General features: G+C 42.3%; 2 protein-coding genes across 2 annotated transcripts; one reads left to right on the top strand and one right to left on the bottom strand.

The window, feature by feature from the left end:
• The first annotated feature begins 1,532 nt into the window (after positions 1-1,532).
• Positions 1,533-8,571, top strand: dnttip2 (deoxynucleotidyltransferase, terminal, interacting protein 2). The gene is made up of 7 exons (XM_075485310.1): positions 1,533-1,690; positions 2,234-4,230; positions 6,084-6,222; positions 6,411-6,506; positions 6,621-6,785; positions 6,874-6,983; positions 8,182-8,571. The coding sequence occupies exons 1-7, from the start codon at positions 1,616-1,618 to the stop codon at positions 8,291-8,293; spliced, it is 2,694 nt and encodes an 897-aa protein (XP_075341425.1). The 5' UTR covers positions 1,533-1,615; the 3' UTR covers positions 8,294-8,571.
• On the bottom strand, positions 7,326-21,878 carry spata6 (spermatogenesis associated 6). Its single transcript, XM_075485321.1, has 11 exons — positions 21,793-21,878; positions 20,366-20,503; positions 19,845-19,893; positions 19,675-19,716; positions 19,412-19,536; positions 17,849-17,929; positions 14,965-15,393; positions 13,657-13,759; positions 13,245-13,285; positions 12,849-13,012; positions 7,326-10,598 (listed from the first exon to the last, which is right to left on the bottom strand). Exons 1-11 carry the CDS (start codon positions 21,874-21,876, stop codon positions 10,511-10,513), a joined length of 1,344 nt encoding a protein of 447 aa, XP_075341436.1. The 5' UTR covers positions 21,877-21,878; the 3' UTR covers positions 7,326-10,510.
• Between the last annotated feature and the right edge of the window lie 415 nt (positions 21,879-22,293).

The raw sequence follows: 22,293 nt of genomic DNA on the forward strand, positions 1-22,293 counted from the left end.
GTCGAGGGGTTATCTGGTCTGCCAAATAACCAAAGTGACTGCAATTTACCCCCGTTATGTCCATAAGTACCATAAAAGTCCATAGGACTGAGGTATATTTGTCTAGGTAGCATAATTTATTGTAATAATTTTAAATAATTTTTGCATAATTTGCCAATCAGTTAATATTACACCTTAACCATTATTTATTTATTTTCCTCATATTGTTCCAGGATTCTATGAAATAAGTAAACACATAACCTCTTAATGATAAGATTCATTCAATTTTCATTCTAAAGAATGTTATTAAAATGACAGCATATAAATCCAAGTCAAGTGTTTATCGAAGTTTTGGAAAATATGACTTAGAAAAGCATAACCAGTTGTCAAACATGGTTAAGTGCAGCTTACTTATGTGAGATTTCTCTCTTTTTTTTAAATACCATTAACAATGAATGTGTCATTATACATTCTGCTATCATTGTCAACATTATATAAAAGATTTAAATCATTACAAGTCAATGATTGAGCACAAAAGGTTAAGTTATTTAGCTACATCAAATACTACCTGGAAAAATAGCAGGGTTGGTGGAGCCCTGGGTTTCATCTTTGCCCCGCAAGGCGAGCCCGAAAATCCTGCAAAATTCTTCCAAACTTCCTTCTCCGCATTAGTACGACGACTAAAGGGTACTTCTGTCAGAAATACTACCGTATTGTTGCACTCGACACTCGCCATCTTCTTCATAGAATGTTTTTTTTTTTCTTTCTTTATTGAAAACCACAATGTTACAACAACAAGTAGAAAGTTCGTGGTCCCGCCACAGCCCTTTTACAGAATCAAATCTAGGGAGTCTAAAAAATCAAACCAAGTGCCGTTTGAAAGGATAATTTATCCTGCCTTTAGGAAAATTAAAATGAAAAAATATAAAAAATTCTATCAAAAGCAATGGCTGCATCTAAGGTGGATTTCATAGTACCACCATAGAGTTCGGCGTGCTCTGCACTGCTTCGTTGGCGCCCCTAGAGTGCAGTACCACCCGGAAATAGCCGCCAGTTTTCCCTCTCCTCATAATAGAGACTCTCTGGTCCCGCGCAACAGACATATGACGAAAGCACGTTGTGCGTCGTTTGTGCGAGCACATAAACCCTCATAGAAAATGCATTGGGAGCAGGATTTTTGAAAAAAAACGAGCTCCCATTCATGTCAATGGGAGCTTCCTGGTGCAAATTCGACCCTGACAGAAATCGCACAAAATGGGCGTAGCAACACCAGGCGCGACCTTAATCTGATTGGACAATGACATATACAACCAGTTTGCCCACAGTAGATCAGTCCCACTTTAGTAACTAGATTAAAAAAAAAAAAAAAACTCCGTGTTTGGTAGTGCGTCGCACAAATCGCCCCTATGGAGGAGCCGCCACTGGTATAATTGTTCCTTTTTGAGTCACGAGGTGTCGAAGGCCACAGAATCCACAAATAAACAAAAAACAAAATCTGGGGGGGGGGGGTGGGGGGGTTAAGTAAAGACAAGAGTCACAGCGATCGTCTGCTCGGCCTGTGCTTCCTCTCCTTGTATCGATTAGTAGGGCCTGGGCATCAAACCGGAAGGGATAGAAAAAAAAGCTCGCATGCAAGATGGTGGCCACCAGGAGAGGGGTGCGCGTGAGCTCGCCAGCTAAAACAAACTCGGAGCAGCCGCCAGATGTCCAGGTACGGTTTACTGAGGCACATTTTTAAAGCTGGAAACGTTCAGAGGGGCTTTTAAGATCTAATCCGTGCTGGATGAAGGCTGTCACGTGTCAAATAGCTGCGGTGTGGGTCTGCCGAAGCCTCACGTGGGCACACTGCAGCGGCACTACTCCCCATGAGTTTGTAACAGTGTCGATGTTATGACACAAGTCGCTGGAAAACAAAACATTTGGGGTAAATCAAGACGACCAGCTCACGTTAGTCTTGTTTTAGCAGTTTCAGCGGACAGTTTACAAGCAGATTTTTGTTTACTTAAGCAGAAAAGAACAGGGCCTCGGGAACAAGGTGTTACTTCCCTGCTTTTTATGCCATAAATATAGCCGTGCGTCTGGGAAGCAGCAGCAGGAACAAATACTGAAAGCTACAAGCTGGGTAGTGGTGCAGGAAAGAGTCCTGTTGGTTGTGTATGTTTACATAAACAAACAAACAAACAAAAAGAAAAGAGTCCAGGACAGACTTCTGTTAATCTACTTTACTGTTAACCATCTTTCTTCCTCTACGCAGGCCACTCCATTCACTGGTCGAAGAACCAGAAACGCTGCTAGACAAGGAGAGAGCCCTCAGCGGCACGCTCGCGTGCTTCTCAGCAAGCTCGAGAGTGAAGAAGGGCATCCAGCCTCTCCCCTCAACTCCACAAAGAAAAGATGCACCAGAGCTTCCAGGCTCCACAGCCCAGAGCAGCCCTCCACGCCAGTGGGCTCCATCCACGAAGCAGACATGTCAGACCTGGAGTCCTGTTGCTCTGCGGCGTCTGAACCTGAGCCACCGCTGACCCGCATCAGAAGGAGAACGAGACAGCCCCGCGCAGGAAGTCAGGCCGATGATGAGACATCCGAAGTGGAGTCGTGCTCCTCTTCGGTATCTGTGACGAAACCTGGCTGCGGTAGCCGTCGGAGCACAAGAAAGAAGGCAGCTCCTGAAAGTTCTGACAAATCTCAGGCCGAGGCGGGGGATGTCGAAGCCGACGTGGCACCGGAGAGCGAGCCCTGCGGCTCTGTGATGTCCGGATCTCAGAGAGTTACAAGAAGCCAGAGGAAAAGTGTTCGAACCAGGTCGACTGCCAAACCACAAACTGAGGACTCTGAGATCTCAGAGGCCGAGAGCTGCGCCTCCAGCGCGTTGAGACGGAGATCCAGAAGGCAAATAAAGCCTATCCCCATGCGCCTGGATGAGCTTTCAGAGAGCTCTCAGTCTTCTGCCCAGACAGGGCGACGGACAAGGGTGACAAGAGGGAAGACAGGAGCCATCTTAAATGCCAGTGAGCCTCCATCTTGTGACTCTGAGGGGTTTGAGTCTGGATCCGCTTACAGTTTAACCACTGGTAGAAGGACTAGGTCAAGCTCAGCAGCTCCTAAAGCCGTGGATTCAGATTCTGAGGTGAGGGATGTGCATTCCCCAGTGGGCAGCCCCAGCTCCATACGGGGCAGAGGAACTCCCTGCAGCAGCCGCACAGGCTCGGGGACCAGCAGCCGGGGGGCCTCCAGGCGCTCAGCCAAGGACTGTGCGGTTGTTGAAGAAAATGCTGGAGAATCGGCTGAAGAAGACAATTCATTAAATGACTCAAAGTTGGAAAGCACAGTCATCGCAGAGGATGCTGACTGCACTCTGCTGGAGGAATGTGAGACCCAAGCATCTGAAGAAATGGAAGGTATATGTATTACTGGTCTCGCTTCCAGTGACGCAGACACACAAAAGTTAGACAGTGAGATAACTGAGGTCTCAGAAAAAATCTCCCAAGTCGGCCCCTCGGAAGAGGCCCTCGGCGAGCCCGCAGTGACCGGCAAAGACCAGCAGGAGGAGCCATCTGCTGAAAATAACGACGAAGATGCCTCAGAGATGGAAGTGATGCAGGAAACAATCCCACCGTCCGAGCTGCCGGGGCCTTGCCCGTCGGTTACAGTAACAATATGTGAGAAGGCCTCAGAGGAGAAGCAGGAAGCTGCCGACCCGTCGCAGGCAGACAAGCCTCTGGATGAAGATGTGGAACTTCAGCTTGATGCGGGGGAGAAAATGGAAGTCTGCTCGTTAAAAATGGAGGTTCAGCAGGTGGCTGACACGGCTGCGGTCCAGGCTGAGCCCATCCAGGTAACATTACGCCAACAGCACAAGGTCACAGTCGACTCCGACCCTGAGCAGCAACCTAAAGATGTCGTCGTCCAGAACCGAAAAATTATCAGCCTGCTGGACAGCAGTGATGAGGAGGATTCTGATGAGGAGGAGCGGGAAGCTTCTGATGAGGAAGATCTTAAGAACGGGGTGGAGGAGGGAGGGGAGCCCTCCGACAGGTCAGAGGCAGCGGGGGCTTCAGTTCAAGGACTGTTTATGATCGACCCACGGCCTGGACAAGATGCTGACGAGCTTTACTACAGAGAGGGGCAAGAAGAGGAGGCCCTGAATGAAAGGGCTGAAGAAGAGAAGGAGGAGGAGGAGGATGAAGAGTTTGTGGATGAGGATGACGACGAAGACGCAAAAGTCCTGTTCTCAAGTCGAAACTCTCATCTGTAAGTATTGTAGATGGTAGTTTCAGGATGAAAATCTTGTAAGCAGCTCACGATTCAGTTAGGATTCAGAGGGCTGTTATTAATGCATTATTTTACATATTTATTCTACTTCTGATATCCTAGCGGGAACTTTACATTGGACAACATATTTCCCAGCGTTGAATGGTAGGCCTACATATGTCAGCATAGTCTGAATCACAAACCAAAAAGATAAAGGAGTGATTTGCAGTGAGCAATGTAATCGCACCTTCACTGCTCTGTTTGGACTGTCTGCCAGTCATCTGTGGAAAAGTAACGGTGACATAAGATTCTGTGTTGCTGTGACACGTCAGAGCTATCCCACCCGCTTTCTTAAATGATTCCAGGATTTGCCATCTTCTAGAGAGTTGGGGATCACTGTGGCATTAAAACATCTCTGATGTGGAGCGTTGTAAATCGGCTCCAAAGTGCGCAGCATTATCACAAAGCCCTGAATCGAAGACTTAAATATCGATGCAAATCCTTGCTTGCTCAGTGGTCCTCTGGTTGGCAGCGACTGCAGTCGGGTGGAGCGATTCTTTCCCGGCTGGAAACACGTAATGTGGTTTCTCATGTTTGTGGTGTTTCCGGAATACTTTAGTTCAACTTCCTACAAGCCAAAGTGTGTGCGGTAGATTTTCCCAGCGCCTCACTTCTGCTCATCCACCTCTTTGCATTTGATCAGCATTACCATGTTAATGAACATAGGAAATTATTTTTTGATATTATGTGAACTGATTCAGTATCTTCCACATTTGAACCTTTATTTATTTTTTCCCCACTAGTTCTGGCATATAATCGTAAATGGAGAAAAATGTGCAACATGGGCTGATTTTTTTTAAAGTAGCTTTTTCTCTCACCTTCCGTGTGTTGCACAGCGTTTTGGTGCACGTGAACGAGTCCACACCAAAGGAGGATCGGCTCCCTCTCGCAGCTTTTCATCCATCACACATGTATATCATCATCATTTGCCCCTTGTAAATCAGCATATCAAAGCAATTTCAATGGGCAAAACTTGGTAAATGCAGGAATTCAAGAATTTACCTTTTTTGCCAAAAGAAATGCAAGATAATTCTTTCAAGCCTGGATGCAAAGCGGAACTAACCGTTGACTCGATCCTGATTTGAGAACGTGGTGATGGACTGCTCATCTAATTTTCGTGGCACATACAAACACATGTATTCCCAAGCCAAGTCAAGTCCATCCCTGTTTATGTCTTTTTATTTATTTATTTATTTTTCTAGATATGAAATCAGATTACAGTAGTTTTAAGCTTAAACCCCATTTTCACACACAGAGACAACACAAGGCCTAAATAAGACAAAGTAGGATACATGCTAAGACCAAAACCAACAATATGTTTATTTGGTTCCTAATAAATCTTCCTTGGCCTGTATTTGGCCGAGGTTAAACGTGGTTGTAAAATTGCTTGGCACTTCAGGTCCTATATAATCTTAGTAGCAGGAAATAAAGCATTCATCGGGGACTATTTTTTTTTTTTTTTTAGCTTTGCATTGTTGCTTATTTGGTGCTTCATAAGCTGTAATCGGACAGTGCGTCCGACTGGAAATCCAGCGCAGTGCCGGTGTTGATGGTGGCTCATTGAGGTGAAGTTCTGTGACATATCAGCCTTTATATACACAGATGAGACTTGTTAGTAGCAACTTGTTAGGGGGTTTTGATCATTCCACGGGATTCCTTCCTTACAGAATTGCAACTCAATGAATGACTGCATGCGGCTGGTGGAGCCACACGCTTCAAACGCATCATTAGAGGTGAGAAATGAGACGTGGCCGCTGCTGCTGAGGAATTTTCTCTGTGCCTATTAATTTCAGAAAAGAGTTGTCCAGCCGCATTGACCCCGGCATCAGAGTGAAGGAGCTCGGGGGTTTATACATCAGTTTCGATGGCAGCAAATCAAAACCTGTCTCCAGTTCACTGAAAAAACTAAAGGAAAAGAAGATCCAAGATGAGGTAAATAAGTGATTGATTGATTTATTTTTTCCTCTCTGAAGGTGATCTGAGGTGCGGAATGAATAATGAACTTCATAGTTATTCAGGTGGTGTTTGTAGGTTCTCTTCCATCATTTCTTTTTTTACTTTGACCTTTTTAATCTCTGAGCTGTGGAGTGATCACGGAGTTTTTTCGTTCCCGTCCACAGGCGATGAAGAAGAGCGTGATTGGACCAGATTTTGAGAAGAAGGACGCGGTGCCTCCGTACAGTGAATCGAAACAAGCCTTAAAGCTGAAACACAGAGTAAGCTCCACAAAGGAATCGTTTGATTTTCATCCGTTACCATCTGTTGTCATCACAACGGTAGCTTTACGGTAGCCGCTTGTGATCCAAGTCTTTTCTTTTTCTCTTCTTCAGGCAGAGAGGGAGAAAACCACAGGAGATGGGTGGTTCAATATGAAGGCCCCGGAGATTTCTCAGGAGCTGAAAGAAGACCTGCACGTCCTAAAGATGAGAGGCTCCCTGGATCCCAAGAGATTCTACAAGAAGAACGACAGAGATGGCTTTCCCAAATATTTCCAGGTGCGTTATGTCTCTTTAAATGTCTTCTACAAACTCAGAAATGCTTCATACACGTTCAGATTATTTAAGGGTGATGGTTTTGTTACAGGTTGGCACAGTGGTGGACAGCCCGGTCGACTTCTATCATTCCCGTATTCCCAAGAAGGAGAGGAAGAGAACCATGGTGGAGGAGCTCCTGGCTGATGCTAACTTCAGACAGTAAGTGGAGTATAGTCTCCATGTCACTGTTATTTTCCACTGAACAATTCATGTCAATTTGGGAACCGTGTTGGTCAAAGCCCATTTAAAATCCTCCACACACAACCTCGCTGGCACCGCATCAAATGAAAAACTAGTTTCAACATCTACGAATAAATAGTAAGATTATAGACCACTACTGACAAACTAACCGATGATTAGATGTAGAAAGTGTCTCTCTGAAAACAATGTGACAATGCCAAGAAGAGAAAACTAAACCCAACACATTAGATTGCTAATGACACTGAACATTTAAGAGTTTTTGTTTAAAACATATTGGTTTATTCATGAACAAATGGCAGTAATTAAAGTCGTGGAGAAAATGAGTGAACGTACGCGAAGCAAATAAACAGTGTTGAGAAAAAAAATTCCTCTAGACTTTAATCCATCTTTTGTGGGACATGTAAAACAATACAAACCATTATACAAAAATATATATATATACACACAAAGCAAGTCGAAAGCAGCTAGTGAGCAAACAGCCTGCTCACACGTGTGCTCTCTCTGACTCTGGGATGTTTTTATTTCAATTCTCTGCTTCTGTTGGTCGTTTTTTTTTTTTTTTACACTGAGACCTCTTCATTTAGATGCTGAAGAAGTTAGCAGGGTTTAAAGTTCTGCGTCAACATCTGTCGAGACACATTTGAGACTCTCTGTGGCGCCGTTGGTCACTTAATTACGAGTCACGTCCTCGATTCGACTGACGGAGTTTCTGCCCTTCTAATGGCGCCATCTCCTCGCCCATCTGTACTCTGCTGAGGACATGGAGTTTCTGCCCTATTCTCCTTTTCCTCTTTAAATAAATAACAGCTGTTTTCACACGGACGGCAGTCCTGAAATGTTCTGGAGCGGTGACGTGTGTAAATGGAAATCTCAACCACATTCCCGACTTCTTGTGTACGTTCAACACTACAGCGGTCTTCACGGAGCCTCAGCTGCTGTTTAAAGCATCCGTAAAGCGTTTGTTTGAGCAGACGCATTGGACCAAATTCTTCACAAATTTTGTTTGTCAATGAGGTAGCCTCCCAATGAATCTAGTGGACAATAAAATGTGAAATAAGACGCATCGAGCAGATATTGGACGTCACGTTTTAATTTGCCAGGTCTTTTTGCTTTGAAAAGCTCAAACTTGAAATGACACGTTCTCTTCTCTTTCCAGCCAAAACAAAAAGAGGTACCAGCACATTATGACGGAGAAAGCAGCCCAGGGAGCGGGCAGGAGGAACAAGAAGAAGAATCAATTCCAGAAGAAGAAAAATCTGAAGACTTGATGTGATGAACACCGACTGTCACAGGATTTTCATACATACTGATATTCAGTTCTTCGACACAGGTTGCGATGTCAAAGACGAGACCATAAATACATATTTTGACAATTAAACACAGTTACATGAAGCTTGAATCCTCATCATTTAAGACCCTTAATTTCTTAAGATTAACTGACCATAAAGTGACTGTATTTACAACGGAAACTTTTTTAATTCAAATGAACTTGTAATTTCCAAACGGCAACATGGCATCATATTACCATTAAAAATCTCCTTTCTGATTGTTTGTAATGATTCTTAATCTGACGTAAAAGCAGCAGGTGTTGGGATGGTTTACAGGGCATTTAAAGAAGTGCAGTCTATAATTAAGAAGGAAAAAGGGAATGAACAGTGAAGCAAGCCGGTCATAAAGGATAAACCTTCTGGTTGGATTATATTTCCTGGGGCCAGTATTAAGAAGCGGGTTCAACAGATTCAGGGTTTCTGTAGGTCGCCTGGCTTAAACTAACTACTGTCAATCTGGCTAAATGGTGTCGACACTGGTTTCTGCTTCTGTGCATGTTCATATAATACAGATGGATTTGGCATCAGATTGCCTATCACAATCATGGATCTGCATATTTCTTACAAATGAAACTAATATGGCAGTTTGAGAGCAACCAGCTGCTGAAGGAAAGCCGGCACGAGGGGAAAAGAATTCCAAGGATTGGAATGAATACGTCCATATTTCTGCTCACAAGCATCACAAAAGCTCGAATAGATCTGACACTTTATGATTATGTTTTCTAAAACTAATAACCTGTTTCGGAGGCAGATTCTCTAAATGCTCTTTGCACAAAGTAACAAACAATTGAAACCATTAAGCGCGCTTAATGGTCCAGGTTGATTTTCCATGACGGCTCTAAAATATTAAAAGTTTTTTAAATTGATTTTAAAAGAGTTTATAGAGGGAAAGTGGTTATGAGTGTGAACATTTTGCCTTTACACTCATTTGCCCTCAGAAAACAGAAGGAAACCTAAGATGATTTAAATCAGAAAATTGACCATTATAGTTGCTTTTAAAGTCGGCAGGAACAGGCTTTTGAGCAATTGGTCTCTGTTTTATACTTCAAGCTGCAGTAGCAAGTTGCCATGTTGATGCAATCCAGTCGGACGTGAACAAGCTTTCCGACGCTGAAAACACGGAGTTGAACCTGAAGGTTCCTGCTCCTAAGCACGAGCCGCGGCTAACACCATAAACTGTGAGCTTACTGACCGACGCTCTCGTCTGCCTCTGATCAGAAACATCAGTATTAAAATGACTTAGTTGTGACATTAATTAGACCAGAGAAACAGTGAAAAGATGGTTAACAGTACTTCCATCTTGTAAAGCAGAATACATCCTTCAAATTTAGCATAATTAAGAATGAATTGGTGTGAATGTGGCTGTGACGAGAGCTCACAACACAGATGCACCTCAGTTTATTAGCAGTGATGAAAGCTCAGATGGCAGCATGAAATACTATCGCATAGATTAAACAACTGACCTCCTCACCGATTCACAATAATGATGTTTCCGTGAAACCGTCTTTATTTCTCTTTGTTTTTCGCCTGCTCTTTCATTCAGGATTACGTTTGTTCTCCTCAGGCTCCCAACGGTGGCTCTTGGCTACCTTGCCTCTCTTTTGTGTTACAAGAGATGAGCTTTTTAACAGCTGCAGCTTACATCTACTACGTCTCCTTCCCACACAGACAAAATCTTCCCTTTTTTTTTTTTCCCTTCAAATAACCAAACCAATTTCACACAGCTTTAGAAAAATTAGACATCGTCTCAGTTTGGTTTCACTATCGGGGCATTTCTAAAAACGCATCCGAGCTGATGGGTGGGAGGAAAGCGCTGCTACAGCCGCCTTTGAACATAACCCCTGCAAATTTCCTGCCTTTTTAAAGAGCATGAATGGCTTGCATAGCTCCGCATGTGCAAGAGAGGTTGAAATCTCGATCATTTTAAATGGGAGATCATTTCAGACACGCGTGTGAGCTGGTTTGAATCAAAGAGATAAAATCTTCAAGATGTTTTCATCCTTTTTTCTTTAGGGTTCTTCTGCTGCCGTCTCTTTGGGCTTGTACAATATTAAGGCAAAACACTGGATGATTGTCACTGGTTCAACAGGGAAAAATTAGTCTTGGGAGCTTCCATCACTTTTTAGTCATTTGAGTGGGTTAAAGGTAGAAGCTCACTCAGTGGTCCCAGGTGGTTCTGTGTGTCTGAAGAATCCTCTGGACTCGGCTATGGATCTCCTCCCAGTAGGATGGATGAAGCTGAAGTCTGAAGAGCATGAGACAAACCTTTTTTCAGCTAGATTTTGACAAATCTAGTTACAAACACCTTCAGCAACTTGGATTGGCAAAAATCAATGGTGCAAGTACAAAAAACAGTGTATATCTTCTGTGTTTGTTACACCTTTGTATTCCCCAAACTCATCCCTATTTCTTATTCTTGTACAAGTAATTTTTGTGTCTTAAACATGATTTCAGTGACTGAATCGTTTTAAGTGTTCTCTCAACACTAAAAAGCATCCATCACATTTGGCAAAAGTCAAGGGGAAGTGTTTAAAGTACTCATGAGGGATAGAAAGATATTACACAAACTAATACAGAGCATGTGAAAAAACTCTGTAATGTTGCTTCTCTCTCTTGTTACATGCCTGTTTCTGACTCTACCGACATTTGTGCTACTGGTGTGACGTTGGATTACGTCAACGTAAGTTAGTTAAGGATTTATAAAGCACAAGTGCCAAAGTTACCGATTGAATTCTTGCCGCGTTAGCAGGGTGTTAGTGCCGAGTATCCTATATGAACAGATGTAACCAGACAGTCGGGAATGATCTTCAGCTGTAAATCGAAGGACTTTTACATAAAAGAGGCACCAGGATTGGGAAACGCACGACGTGTACATGATGTGCTGATTTTGTCCACTAGTCTGTGCTGTAACCAAACATAAGACACAAGGGAGGATCCCAAGCTGACACACAGTTGAGATGTAAAATATTTCAAAGACAAAGTTAACTTAACTACCGCTTCAATCTAAACTATCTTCGTTTGGCTTCTCAACGTTTAAACTTTGCTTTTACGAAGTAAACCGAAAAGAGCCCAAACGCGAGCGAGCTGGACGAGTAATTGGGCTTCATCGCAGTGAGGCAGAATGAACTGAGCAAAATGAATTCCACTATTTCTTTTCATCCACGTCTATTTGTTGGTAGTGGAGGTGTGATGACTGACAGATTGACTTGTGTCCCGTCCTGGCAGGCAGTGTAGGAACAGAAGCTTTTCACCTGTAATCAGATAAACCTGCTTCAAAAAGTCATCAAGGACAAATCACCCAGAGACATGAATAGACTGAGACTCGGAGGCTTAAGGGGCAAACTCTGCCACTGGCATCTGTCATTTTCATCACAGATTAAAGATTCATGGAAAGACGTGCCCCTCTCCCTGTCAAAGGGAATCTACAGAGGCCAACTCTAATCTCCCACCTCACAAATCCTGTCGTGTTTCCAATTGTGAGGAAAGTATCATTCATTTCCTGCAATTTACTTTTCAGTTTAAGAATGTCCATTGATTTTAATGTTTACTTATGGACTGAGCAGAGAGGGGGGACAGGGATGCACAAACAAACAAACAGAACGGAACATCGGCCCCATCGGCGTGTTCAACTCACAGCTGTTGTGATCGATGACAAGGTCTCTCTGAACATATTAAAGCGTGCATCAGGTCAAATGCATCAGTCTCAAGATGAAACTCAAATCAATACCATTTTCCTCTTTGTTTTCCCTTCTCACTGCCTTCTCCCGCAGTAATGAACAAACATGACAAGACATCAGCTTCTGTAATTTAAAAAGTGAAGGGGAATTCATCCTGCCCATCGAGTGTGATTAAAATTAAAGATTAGATGGGTACGAACACACACGGACATGCAAAGAAGCGGCAGCGTATGACTAACACCTCGGGGGGATTTCCATATATTTTCTTTACACGGTAATCGGGAACTTGTGCGGGTGCCTCTTCTGTTTTTAGGATCTTTCGAGCAAACAAAAATGATTTACACGGATGGATCAAATTAGGGCGAATGCTACAAAAAAAAAAAAAAAAGCTAAAAACAAGAGGATTATGTTCACTGCTGTTTTGGCGCGAGAGCGAGAACACGAGATGTGATCGTGAGAGTGTTTGTTACGGCTAAAGAAATTCATCAGCAAACGAGCGTTCTTTCCACCGTTTAGATTCTGACCTCAACTTCAACACATACGAACCTTCGCCCACTTCTGAAGTATGAACACAAACAGACCGCAAATAGATGCAACTTGCTCGGCACTTTTTCTGCTCATTAATGAGGTCTTTAGAATGAGCGAGGCATATTACACGACTTATTTTCCGAGGGGTGCGGTTGTGTGGTGGAACATTGTTAGTATGCGGCTGCACTTTGGTGAATGGGATTTTCTAAAACTGAAGCGATCACATCTATTCGTGTTATATTGAACAAGGTATGATTGAATTCGAAATCCTGCCAGAAGAAGAGTTTTACCTGTCTCTCAGGGAAGTGTTGCTGACATTCTTATGACTTCTGGAGTCTGATACATTCAGGCTGGACTGAGCTGAGGCAGAACCTCTCACAGGGCTTTTGATCTGGGGTTCATGCCTGGTTGGTGTCTCTGGGAACAACTGGACCCTCGCTGAGGATGATCCCACCTGGAAAAGTCGCAGTTTTTTTTTCTGATCAGACATGTGAATATAGGGCTTTCTCTTACAGGAAGTTTTCTATTTCACGTCTGAACAGCTCGTTACTTGTTACTTGCTTAAAGAGACCCGGTAAAAGCAATCTTCACATTGCAACATATTTCTCTACTGCAGTCTTGTTTTGTTGCATCATAAGTAGCTCCGTGCATGTGACAGTTTAAGAGATAATAATAATCAGACTTACTCTGGCTGTTCTTGGTCTGTAACTTCCACGGAGAGAAGAGTCTACATATGGACAAAGAAGATTTTTTTGTGAAACTGAACAAGGCAGAGTAGAACGTCTACTATACTTCTTTTAAAAATGAAATCCTGTATGTTTCTTAAATGTAGTTAAAGTGTACGAATGTGCGAAAACGGAAACCTTTTGATCAGCCAGAGCTACAGCCTCTAATGAACTCAACAAACCCAGGGTGGACGTATCAATTTGTGGCAGAGTGTTTTTCATTAAGATGTTTTTGGAGACATGAGATCAGAAAGTAGATACCATTGCTCTCTCTCATAAGACTACCTGCTTTTTTTGCTACTCAGGAAACCAGTTCGTGAGACTACATGTGCAATAGCGCATGTATTTGTTTTAGTGAGAACTCGAGGCCGACCTGCGTGACCAGCAGTGAAGCTGAAGGAGCGTTGATGTATGCTGCCGTTTAGTGCCGAGGAGTAAGGTGTTCCCATCCCAGATACATTACTGCAACAAGAGACCTGGAACAACACACAACAGAGCAAAGTTACCGTAAAGTGACTGTAAAAATCAGCCCACTCGGAATGATTTTATTGACATGGTAACAAACATGTACAGCATATTTTTCTCTTGACATCTCAACAGAATCCTTTAATCAATCCCACAAATGACCAACTTCCAACAAGAACTGTGTAAATTAACATCAAAGTACAATAATCACACATTTCTCTCAGTTTATGCTACATAAAATAAAAGCATTTTCAAGCCATTTGTATGTCATCACAGCCCCGAGTTATTTCCCCAAGAAGATCACAACAAGGCTTAAAGAAAACAAAGAGAAAAAAAACCTGCGGCTACCAACATAATTTGGATTATTTATAGGAATGTGTTTTTCTCTACAAACAAACAAGGTTTGAAGCACCGAAACTCGATTGATAATGCATTCACCATGGGGCTAAACTACTTCATTAAGTGTCTATTTGTTAATTGCAGCTTGACTCTCAATTAATGGGGTTAATTATACAAAGAAGATCCCCCCAGGAAATGCAGAGGCAGAAAAGCATGCTCATGTCTTTAATGAAACACCCATTGTATTCAAGCAAGTTCCTTTCACGTGTGACAAACCAAACGCAGGAGCAGATCGTATCTTCTATTTACAGCATTTAGGTGGATTCTGATACTCATAATTCAGGATTAGATTTGGTGTAAACGAAGACGCAGAAATGCAGTGGGGAGCAGCTGCAGGGAGAGGCTGTCCTTCCTGTCCATCGACTTTAGAGTCCCCCCCAGCCCAAGGCTGTGTAATCACAAAATCACCCCCTTTCATATGTAAATCTCCGGTAGCAGCGCTAAGGCCATGATTAACGTTTTAACAAATAATCCAGTTTGGGTCTAAATATAACGTGTGTGCTATTAAAGCGTGCACAAGTCCCTCCGTGAGGATAATTGACTATATTCCCTGCACATATAGATGAAACACTTTCATGACGTCAATATGCATTAACAGCTCAAGTAAAAGATTAACACCACTCCGCTTAATCTGCTCGAATGATTAAGGCCAATTTTGGGAGGCTCCCACTGTGGTTTGAACTACATCAACTCAGGACCGTATTAATCTTGTAACCCCTGTGCACTGAACACGTGTATTGTTGGCATTAAACAAACCATCACGCAATTATGTTGTCAGTTGTCTTCAGCTCGGGGGAACAAATCTAATGTTACTCACCAAGAAGGGCTGCTGGCTCTCGGTTTCCTTCCTAAAGTGGTGAGGCCCGAGCTGGAGATGGCTGAGTCTTTGCCTGGCGTCCTCAGAGAGCTGGCACATCTTACGGTGCGTGTACGGGGACAGGGCTCGTGTTCTTGAGGAAACCGTGGGCTGTTGGTAGCCGGCGTCCGCAGAAACTCTGGTCGCATTGTGTTTTCTTTCCTTCTTGTTAGTTTTTTCTGGACTGCAGCCGGATGGGGATGAGAGAGCGTGTCTGGATGCCGATGACGGCACAGAGTTGGTGATTCCAGCCTCAGAATGAGGTTTTTCCTTCCCACCTTTTCTGGCAATATCTGCTTTGGAAACATGCCCACTGGTTGGTGAAGGCCTTTTTGTTGAACTTTGCCTAGATGGGGTTAAAGATGGCCTCACTGGAGAGAGACAGCAGGTCTGGGGTGCAAGAACAGAACAACGGAGAGAAAAATGCTGCTGTAACACGCTCAGCTACTCTCATATTTTAATTTTAAGGTGACACGTTTGAGGAGATCAAATTTCTCCGTAGAGCACAGATTGTTCCTTTACAAAGCGACATCCATTTTATCCATTAAGACAGTTGCTCTCGCTCTTGACACAGACTTTCTCTCGCTGGACAAAACCATTAAACCATTAGCTAAATGATTCCACTTAAGTGTTATAACAACAACGGCCCTCACAGTCTGCACTGCCATGGAGACAACCTCGGCAGAATTACTTCAATAACTCTAATGGCCACTAACATCATTCTCCCATGCAATATCCCACTTCCTGCAGGTAATGCCAAGCGGGGATAAATAAGTTAAGATAAAATGTTAATTGCATTCGATGGCCATCTCCAGTCTAATATGATAAAGAGGCTTTGCCTGGCTGTAAAACAAAGATAATCTAAATGCTAATTAGGGAAATCACACCACATTAAAACTATTTTTAAGAGAAACTAAATGATGAATAAATCATCATCAAAGCTGCCATTTGACGATAATCAGATATAGTGGAATTAAGACCAGTATGCCCCCTTTTCCAAATCCCCCATCATCTCTGGCTTCCCTCAGCTCTTCTATCGCCTCATCACTAGTGGATGGACACTGAGGGCGAGTCTTTTTTCTTCTGTCACTGGCAGAGAAGCGAGGGCTTGAATAATGTGATTAGCTGAGATTTCCACCAATGGGTTTGTGTGATAAACAACAAGGCTAATAGTCCACATGCTGGGGGGGCTTTGTGAGGCTGCTTCGAGCTGAACGCTTCAGAACGCCAACAATTAGATGAAACTGAAATGTTCCCAGTGACTACAATATGGGGCGAGTTGAAAAACATCAAAAGACAAAAAGACATGCAGGACATGCATGCTGGTGTTGGCTTTAAAGCGAGGTTTTTAAAGTCTGAGGCTACTCAGACAAATCTTAGAAAAAGACCTGGTGTTTGTTTACTTATTTAGTTTTGCTCCGATCCTGGAAGCACCACGCACCATCCAGCGACCGAGCCAACATAGGCAGATATTTCTATTTGCCGTAACTTCAGACAACCCCAAATATTTAGAGGAAAAATAAGCCAGAGGACCACCAAAGATTTCAGTCAAACACGTGAACTCTGGTACTCCCTGACTGACATACCGGCGATGTCATTATCAAGACAATGCAGCTGAAAATGGATAAATTTTTGGAATTTATATTGGATTTACAAAAAATAAAAAATAACAGTGCAAGCAAAAGGCCAAAGAAAGAGTTAAGAAACGTGTTAAGGAGTGAGCCTATACTGATCAGTACAGTTTCAGAGCTTTGTGGAAGTCGCCATCCTCCTAAAGCGCTGTTAGCATACAACACGGCTTGTCAGCTCGGTGGACATGTAGTCAGGGAAGTGCCTATGCTGAGGAGCCATTAGGAGAGAGAAAATGGAGAAATCCTACATTCTGACAGCCACAGCGGTGCTCTGATCTCGACATCCCCCTGAGGGGCCACTGCAGAACACACTGACAATCTGCTTCGCTGTCAGTGACATCCCATTTAAACAAATAGCTAAGCTCAGGTTACTGCACCTGGGAAATACACGGTATTGTGTTTGGCACAACATGCCAGCCACTGGGTGATGGATCATATGTTGCAAGCCGATTGTGAAAGATTTTAATTGAACTCTTTTTTTTATTTATTTATATATTTTTTTAACTCTTTTTCAGTCCACAATTGTAGTCTTTTTTTGCTGAAACAATATGAGGTGAAACAGAACAAATATATGCAAGGTTAAAATGAAAAAAAAAGAAGGGTACAACAACCAACAGCATAATCTCCATCACAACTTTGCATTGCCCTGGTAATGTCATAAAATTGCTTTGTATTTTTATTTGTTACGAGAGAAAACTTTGGATTGTCTATACAATGAAAAGTAGTGAAAAACAGATGAAGAAATTCAGAACAGAATGAAACGTTGTAAATGGATGTAAATTTAAAGCTGCAAAGATGGGTTGCAGAGATACAGGTGACCCAACGCCCATATAGATGGTATAAAACACGACCACGTCGTGTTAAAACTCTGACGCACGTGACAGAAGTCTCAGCATCACTATCTGCCTGCCCATAAATGCATTCACAAGGAGAGAACAAACACCCTTGAAACACTGGCGATATGCAGTAGCCATGGCAACAATAGAGGGTGGGTATGTATGGTTAAAACAGAAAAATGTGATGGCGAGCGATACTACTCATTAAAGCCCTCTTGAGATCAATCTTCAATGCTGTAGCTGCGGTCAACACTTTCACAGTGGTGTAGCTTGCTCAAAGTCCATATATTCAGACCACGAGCAAACAAACATGCAGCGCATTTGATGTAAAAGAAACAGAGTGTATGTGTGCGTGACGCATTAAAACGACACACTTACAGGCGAAGCAGCCCAGCTGTCTCTCCCATCGCTCTCCTCTATGACCGATGTCGTTGCAAACTCCACTTTGGGGGAGATTCCCTGGAGGGAGAGGGACGATAGAGCAAGCAAAAAACCTTTAACAGGGAGATGAAGACAAAAGGACAGATAAAAGCTCTGCGTGGAACACCAATTTACAACCAGAAATCTTCAATCTATGCCCGAGTTGAAAAAATAAATAAATAAATTGCAGAAAAGAGAAAGGCTCCATTGATGCTTAAATAATATGATATTTGGAGAGAGACATCTAAATTGCTACGTAGGCTTCAAACACAAACGCATAACAGCAGCAGTGAAGAGAACGGTGTTTAAAGACATTCAAATATGCCAGTTGGGGCCTCGGAGGACAAGGGGAAGGATAGAAAAGCAACCTGCACTCGTGGAGATGAAGGTGCGAAAGCAGAGGGAGTTAGAGAGAGAAAGAGATGGTAAAAAAGGAAAACAGATGAGACATGCAACGACTGAGAAGACAAAAGCAGTTCTCATCTTTTTTCTCTGTACATCTAAGACGGTCCAAAGCTGCATAAGGAAACGCTGTCTTCTCTGAAGAAAAACCGTTTGTCTAAGGGCAGCCAGACACTGTGGCATATTAGCCAGCTTATAAAGTCGCCGCAGCCACACTGTGCGACAGGCATCTAATGAACTCGGCTTCAACATCTTGTCTGATGTGTGTATGATGGCAATAACTGCTGAATAGTAGTTGGATGCAACTGTGAAATGCAACACAGACACAAAGCGCAACATTAATGTAAAGTAGGTTTTAAAAGCTGATGGACTGATTAAATGACAACAGCATTGACGACAGTGTGCAGCTTATCATGTCTGCAGGTTTGCTGCTCACCCACGAGCTGCAATTATTCCAATATTTCTCTCCATGCTGCGTTGGCTCAGTCACGGTGTGAGCTGGAGGACACATCATACAGACAGCTTCTGCTGCCACAACCCAACCAGATTTGCTTCTTTTTTTTTCTCAATTCCACATGTTTTGCTCCTTTGGCTTCCATCTGCCTTGTTTGGGTACAGTATGTTTTTCTTTTTATGTTACAGTGACTAACACAACATTCCATGCAAATTTCATCAAGGTAAATTTCTGACACTGGGCAGATGTTGCCCAGTTATCTTTGGAGGTCCAAAGCTGATGATATCTGTCACTGAGGAATAAAAGGAAAACCAAAGTGGAAGGTGTGCACTATGGGGTTAACATGACACATCTGTTCATGGGATGACATTCCAGTGAATAAAATGTTTTTATCAAATCACTTTCTCGTATCAGATTAGGGTAAATCCATATCTGACTGAGTATTCCTTTTCTCAATGACCAATCACGTGATCAGCAGAAAAATGATAAAAGTCGCATTACCATTTTGCTTTAAGCAGCAGAAAGTCCACTGAAAAATGTGACTATTGTTCCCACTCAGCAAATAACTTTTCAACTCTTGCACTGACACACAGAAAGCTGGATATGTCCAAGTTTTAGAAAGAGGATTAGGAAAAAATAAAGGGCATAAATTGAAAACAGCTTACGGGGAATGTAGAGGATCTTTTCATCAGTATTTCTCTCTCTGCGCCTCCTTCTCTGGTACTCAATCTGGGACCAGGGTACAGGAAATCTCTGCTGCACTCCTCCATCGTGGCTAGGGTCTCACCCTCTGAGAATCATACACGGACAGTAAAAAAAAAATGAACACACACACATACAATCTAAGTTAAAGATCCTGCTTTCTCAGTGTAATAACTGGATACTGTGTGGACTTAATATGCCCATATGGCATCATCAGAAAGCATACCTGGAGGGACCAACTGAATCAGCTCAAAAGATGTTGTGTCAGCTATGAGGAAAGAAAGTATAAACAGACTGTGAGCTGATGATCACTATCCCAGCTAATAGCCTATAAGCTTGCAAAGAAGAGCATTCGGGCCTAAGAGATGAGAAAGCAAATCCCAGATGGCCATTTACCTTCAAGGAGGTCAGCAACATCAGCAGGGTCAACAACGCCAGAGAAAGTCTGGTAAAACAGAGAGAGTAAAGACAAAATTAATCAATACTTATGACAAGATCAGGCTGCGAGTATCCAACTATTCTTTTCTGCCTACTGAAAAAAGTGTTCCCTTTTATCTAGAGGAAGGCTGGTAGCATCAAACTGGAAAGTTGTTTACAATCTTATGAATTAATTAAAAAATCTGCACTGCGGCCTTATTGTCAATACCGGCGACCATATAATAGATGTAGACAGACCCAAGGTAATGTGTTTGCAACTGAGAACAAAACTCAAAAGGCAAAGAACTTTCCCCGTTCCAAAGTAGATAAAAGTACAGTCAATAAATGTTATGATCCTGCAAGAGTTGTGAGGTCAAACCAGCAAACGTTTTACTGCCTCTGATGCTGAGTCTGAACGAAACAGCCAGAGACAGATGTCAATTGTGTGTCCCAGACAGGGTCACGCCCTTTATTACTCCAATAAAGCGTATGATTCTCACCTTGACAAAAACCATTTTGTGTTGGAACTTTAATGGGAACACAGGGGACAAACACTGGGTCTTCCTGTACTGGCCCATGATGCACACACTGAGGTAGATATCACTCTTCTTGTGTAGAAGCACTCCTGGGCACGTAACCTGCGCAGAGTATAACAAGTCAGGTATCTGGCTACTTTAATGCTTCATTGCTGGACTTTTTTTTTTTTTTAATTTCAAGCAATAAAGCTCTAAGCATGTACCTTAAGCATTCATTTATTCCTCCCATTTCAAAAACATGCACACATTGTGGCCATAACTTGTGGTGAAAAGGATTTGAAAGCAAATTGCTGCTTACAATATGCTAAGATCCAACATTATAAACAAACAATCTATTTCCATTTCTTCATAAAATGCATTTAGCTTGTGTCATCTGAGGGCTTTTGGATTAGTTTTCTGCTAAATATTAGAAAACACCCAATAAAACTGAAAATTCCTTCAGAGGCCGTGGATGTTTTGTCAGATGCGACAGTAAGAATCTAACGTTTTTCTGATAATTGCGAAATTATATTGTTTTTCATCCTCTGCAATATCCACCAATTTCATTGGCGGAAAAACGGATGTTTTTAAATTATTTGCATTTGAGTGGATACTCCAGAATTCGTGGAATTTGTCCATGATGATGTACAGACAGCATCTTGTGAACTAATTTATCACGTTGCTGATCATGAAAAAAGAAGAAATTACACAGAATATTACTGCATATCCTACAAACAAGCAGTTTAAAAATATCTAAATGTAACTGTTATTAAAACGTGTTGAACATACTGTTACACAAGCAAGTAAAATTAAAGTTTATTAAAAAAAGTCATAGGTGTACAAACTTCCCCATCTGTAAGACTTCCAGTATTATATAATTCAATAACATAATTAGAAAAATAAATAAATTCACAGCACAGAAATGAAGTTATTTAGTGGAATTTGAACAATTAGACATCAAATTGTAGCCACAGAATATGGTATTTCAGATCATTTATCATTACCTCAGCATTTTAAATCTTTTGAAAGCGGTCACTCGAACAAATATACACTCGAAGTTATTTTTAAATAACTACTTGGTTAAGAAACCTTGGCGGCATGTCTTATTTACAACCTCGAACGATTTAAATGGAATCTTAGATATTACAGCATAGACAATATTGTAGTATGATATTATTTCAGAGTAGAATAACGCTTTCTGGCGAGCTCCTATCATCAATACTGGCACTCACTCAGCAAGACTGCTAAAGTTAAGCGACAACAGTTAGCTACAGCTAGTTAGCTAACTGGTTATTTGTGGAACTGCTGAGAGAGGAAGATGTAAACTTGCTAGCTAACTTCCGTTAACAAAGCTGTAGCACCAAGTCGATTTCGGAATTTTGTACCAAACTGACAAGAATTGGCGGACTTACTGCCTGAATGTCCAGGAACACGGTACATTTCAGAGACCTTTCATGCTTTTTGGGAGAGGAAATCTTCTTCTTCATTGTGGCCATCCATCAAACATTCAAAGTTCGTTGTCATAGCTGCCAAACAGCAACATTCTCCGAGCGGATGTGGAACCACGTGACCAAAGAATAGCAAATCAAAGTTCTGCCCCTCGCTCGTGCGTTTTTGCTCACATAATACCAGTAGCCTACACGTAACGCCAGCATCTTAAAATTTCAACCTAGATTTACATGGTAAAGTGTCCTTACATCTACCGTTAACGTGTTGAAGTGCATGCAGTAAGCAACATAAAAAGAGCTCAAACCTATATGACCATATAGAGATTTACATAAACACTACAAACATTCAGCTTAACATACATATTCAGATGTTCTGCATATGTTGTGCATATCTGTGAAAATCCCCAGTATTGTTACACAACAGCAAGTACATCAGAAGGATTCAGTGTGTAAGCATTTAATTAC

This window comes from Odontesthes bonariensis, chromosome 15, assembly GCF_027942865.1.
Source record: "Odontesthes bonariensis isolate fOdoBon6 chromosome 15, fOdoBon6.hap1, whole genome shotgun sequence".
In the NCBI taxonomy this organism is placed as follows: Eukaryota; Metazoa; Chordata; class Actinopteri; order Atheriniformes; family Atherinopsidae; genus Odontesthes; species Odontesthes bonariensis.